General features: G+C 35.0%; 1 protein-coding gene across 1 annotated transcript; it reads right to left on the bottom strand.

Moving 5' to 3' along the window:
* Positions 1-340: 340 nt before the first annotated feature.
* Positions 341-4,729, bottom strand: LOC134244169 (heat shock 70 kDa protein 12A-like). Its single transcript, XM_062726434.1, has 4 exons — positions 4,312-4,729; positions 1,994-2,218; positions 1,766-1,910; positions 341-1,440 (listed from the first exon to the last, which is right to left on the bottom strand). Exons 1-4 carry the CDS (start codon positions 4,351-4,353, stop codon positions 341-343), a joined length of 1,512 nt encoding a protein of 503 aa, XP_062582418.1. The 5' UTR covers positions 4,354-4,729.

Consider the following 4,729-nt stretch of genomic DNA (forward strand, 5'->3'; position numbering starts at 1 on the left):
CACGACATTTGGAAAACATAAAGACAGCAATGAATATGGTAAATCATAAATATTCAAGTTTAAATAGAACTACAAACAAATTTTAAAATGAAAACGTTATAGAGGAATTGTTCAATAATCTGATTGACATTTCAACATTCAGAATATAAAAATCCTTTAGAAATAAGCACACAGATTTATATCCCACTCTAAGAAAATTCAAGTCTAAAAGTAAATGAAGGCTTAATAATCTTTTTCCCAAGTTTTTTTTGCCATTGTCTTCCAATCTATGAAAAAATTGCTTAGAGCCATATTTTTACTTTACCACGTCTCCTCTCACTACCCCTCTCTTTGTCAATCATTATTCGTTTTCCTCTTCATTCTCAAAATCTTTCATTTTCAATATGCAGCTTGTCGGAATTTTAGTTACAGCATCTATAGCCATAATTTTCAATTCTGTGTCTCCAAAGATGTAAACAACAATGAATGGTTGTGCTTCTCCCCCACCTTTATTCAAAATCCCCATCAAACGAGTTATAGGTAAAGGAACGTACAGTTCTCCAAGTAGAAAACATCCGGGATCATCTGTATATTTCACTTCCTTTTTGGGTGAGCAAAATATTTGTACTAAGGCTCCATCTTGAAGGCAAGAGGCGGCTGAATACCCTTGGACTTTTTCCTGACCTATTTCCACCTCAGTTCCCGCGGAAAGGATCACACTGAAACAATCAGTACAACGATCGACACCCTGAATTGTTATTTTCTTGTCTTCTCTGTGAATAGTTGGATCGAAATCGGGACATACTCCAGTACCGTACGTAAAACGCAAAATTCTTGATTTAATGAGGGTTGGATCATGACCGAAGATAACAGCTCCTTTCAGCACCGCCAATCCTGCCTCTGGGGGTATAATCAACCGAACTGAATCAAACGCCTTTTCAACCTTGGATTGTATATATTTGGAATCAGCTGACCCCCCAACTAACAAAATAATGGTTATTCCATCTGTCTGTGGATTTTGCATAATTTGTTGCATATGCTGGATAAGTTCTTTAATCGATGGATCGAAAAACCTCTTTATGGTCTCAACATCTATATGCAGTTTGTCCAACTTCAATCGCATTCCCTCTACGTTCTTGAATAACTCGACCAAAGTCTTTCCTAAAATTTTCTCTGATAACTCATTCAGTGCAACATACGAAATTGTCATTCGAATAGGGCCTTCGCTGTCCGGTGTGAATGTCCGTTTTGCAACTTCGAACTCCCTAAAGATATCGATGTATATTTCTGTTTTCGATTTACGGAGTGTTTCCATGACTTTTTCTCCCAGTATATCTGTAAGGCATTTCTCGAATTCTCTGTCAACCGCTGTTCCTCCATATGCTCCTCCAGAGGCTTGGTGGAGTTCTCTCAATTTCCCTGCTTTGACTTTTTCATGAACAGTTATGTCAGCAGTGCCTCCTGTAAATAATATATCTCAGATTCTTCTAATGTCATAAATATATACGTATATAATAAAGCTAACTCAAAATATAGATGTGCCATTGAAATAAAAGTCATTGAAATACATGCAATACATTGAAAAGTTTTAACATTAAAGTTTTAACCGGAATTATTTGTTATTTATTGAGGTTGCCAAAATTATTTATATTATTAGGCTTATAGTATTTTATGTATCAAATCCAAAAGTAATTATAAAAATAAACATATAGATATACACCACTGCAATTACGATTTAGTAAACGTATACATGTACCCTCCTTCAGTATTTCCTAATTTATATTACCTCCTATGTCAACAATCATATATTTTGTGCCTTCCTTTGTCATTCCAAAACCTTCCGGGTTCCTTTCGATGGGAAGAAATTGGCAATATATAGATGCTGCTTCTGGTTCCAGAGCAATTTTCAACATTTTGTCCGGAATGCCTGCCTGTTCAAAACGATGTTGTTAGTTAAGAACTTAAATAGACACGATACTTATGAAAATTGATAAATGATAATATCCTTACTAACTTTAATAGCACATTGTCGCATGTATTCCTTAGCAGCATCACTCCAGATTGCGGGAACCGTTAAAACCCATCTTACATCTTTTTCTGACAACTCTATGTCAAGAATCTGTTTTTTGATGTGTCCTTTAAAATGATCTACCAATGCCTTTATGGATAGCGTAAAAACATGTTTTGCAGGATATCCTTTTCCAGCCTCATCTTCCAAATAAAGCATTTCACTAATTCCCTAGAAGGAAAGCACGATTAAAACATTTTAAATCTTAGGCTACCTTCAATTAAATATATGGAGATAACGTTTTCAAATTCAGAAGTCCCGTTCAAAAATAATAAATAGGAGCAGAGTAAACACGGACCTCTAATACATCAGAGGTGGTATCAGGTGCTATGGAGATGTGAGCATCCCCTGTCGACCGGTTACTCCCGCCGTGTGCTCCTTCTCATGATTGGGAAATAACAGAAAACTCAGTCAACAATTCAGTATGTACATAATGACAGAACAATTTTCATGAAAAGCGTCAGTCAGCTTTTGACTCATTGATAAAATTGTATTTGCTGAAAAGGTCATTGTATCGACCATAGAACTTACAAAATGATGATTTTACACGACACTGTTAATATTCTTGCTTCGTCAACTTGTTTGTCAATAATTTACCTCCTTTAGAAATAAGAGCATAAATAAGAGCATGCTCTTGGGTATCGAATCGAGTGAGAGATTATATAAACAGCGTATGCAGATAGGGAAGTTGACGCTTGAAAAGTGAAAGTAATCTTGTTTATCACAAAGCTTGGTTGTTAGATTACCATTAACGTCTTTTTCAAGAAAAATATCAAATTGTGAAACATATTTGTCAGACTGTATGGTATCTTTTATCTTAAGGCCGGTACACACGGTAAGGCTTACCTTATAAGTCATGAAACTTAAGTTCTAGCCTTACCGTGTGTACACCATTAATACACGTTTTTTGGAGCCCTACAAGTCTGACTTTAGAATAGAACACTGCTCTATTTTCTAATATACGACTTAGCCGACATTTCATTCTGGACCAATGAGAACCATTTACCCAAAGTTCAATCTAATTTCATCAAACCATACACTTTGGTATATTGAAGAAAACACAGGGTATATTCGAGTAAGATAATGAAAATATCTACAAATACTTCAGTTAACCTCCTCCTCCTTGTTCAGAAGTGTGGATGCACTGGTCGGTAAAACTATTTCAAATTCCTAGCTAGTAATCTATTATTCTGTTTAATAATGCGCACTGTTTATAGTTGAAAACACATGGAGTTTATGTAAATGTTGTTTATAATATTGTAAGTCTTGCCTTTGCGTGTGGACAGGAGAGCCGTACGTCCTGCAAAACGTAAGGTTTTAGACTTATAAGGCAAGCCTTACCGTGTGTACCGGCCCTTAAGCTCACCGTGATATATCGTATCGACAAAGGAATGGAAATAACCATTGTTAATTTACAATACGTCGTCGATATATTGAAATGTCGAGATGACAGCCAAAGGAAGTGTTTTCTTCTTTTCACGTAGAAGATTTTGGACAAAATCTGCTTGATATGAAAACAAAAATAGGTCTGTTAACATAGACATTTTCTTTTCATAATGATTATTCCCAAATTATGAATAAATAAAGGTAATTCCCTGTTCAAAATGGCTTGTTCGATGAAAGGTTTAAACTTAAAATAATATTTCTAATTTCAATAAATCAGTACTTCACTTTTAATTAACTAAATTTGATTTCCAAAAGCTCAAACCGAAATGATTTTTGCGAACCTCCCTGTGCAAAATATTCATTCAGTGGTTTTGACACAACAAAATTGGGGAAATATGGATGAAGTTTATAAATTTTCTTTTTCAGCATGTTCCTTCAAGTTATGCAATGATGTTTTTCTTATAAAATTTCTTTTGAAATCTCCATTGCGCCCAATAATAATATGAATTAGTTTATCAGGAAATGACTTTATGGAAAATTCAAGAACTATATATACACGTTTTAACTGTCTAGCTGTCTTGTTGTTGATTTATTCAGGCGATTGGGTTTATGCACGAAAATATTAAATTACTTGATCATCATCATTAAACAAAAAAGTAAAGAAAGTAAGAAAAGAAAAAAAACTGAAGGTTATTTCTTTTAATTACATGAATCTGAGTCTTCTAAAGGTACAGAAATTGATAACGTGGCTGCTAGATGAATAAAGTCTTTGCAAATTTAATATATATTTTCCTCTGTTTGGGTTAGATATACAGGTATACCACAGTTATCCAATTCTACAATCTAAGCAGGTACCGTACTATTGATTTTAAAATTACCTTCTTGTTATGTAATTTCATTTTAAATCGTCTGAACAGCATAAAATTTCCACGTCGATCCCTTGCCACTTCTGAATAAAACTTATCCTCTGCCTCGTAACCAAATGCCACAAATGCGCCATCCTTGTCAAGAAGAAGAGATGTTGGAGTTTTTAACGAAATCAAAGATGCGCCTCCCCCAATCCATTCCTGATTGCAATGGATATCCAAAGGGTTTCGACGAAATCTGTCCCTTGCGCTAAAAGAATACTAGTAACCTGAATATGTTGTTCCAAAATCCAAAGCCACGACAAAAAGATAGTTTTGGTCACTCAGCACGGATTCCAAGGACTGCTTCCCGTAGTTGCTACTATTTGATTTGGTGAGATCAGGTGTGTCGGAAGACAAATTTTCTGCCATTCTGAATGTGTCGGGTACT

This window comes from Saccostrea cucullata, unplaced genomic scaffold, assembly GCF_032062105.1.
Source record: "Saccostrea cucullata isolate Sc308-1 unplaced genomic scaffold, CSIRO_AGI_Scuc_v1 ctg512, whole genome shotgun sequence".
NCBI lineage: Eukaryota > Metazoa > Mollusca > Bivalvia > Ostreida > Ostreidae > Saccostrea > Saccostrea cuccullata.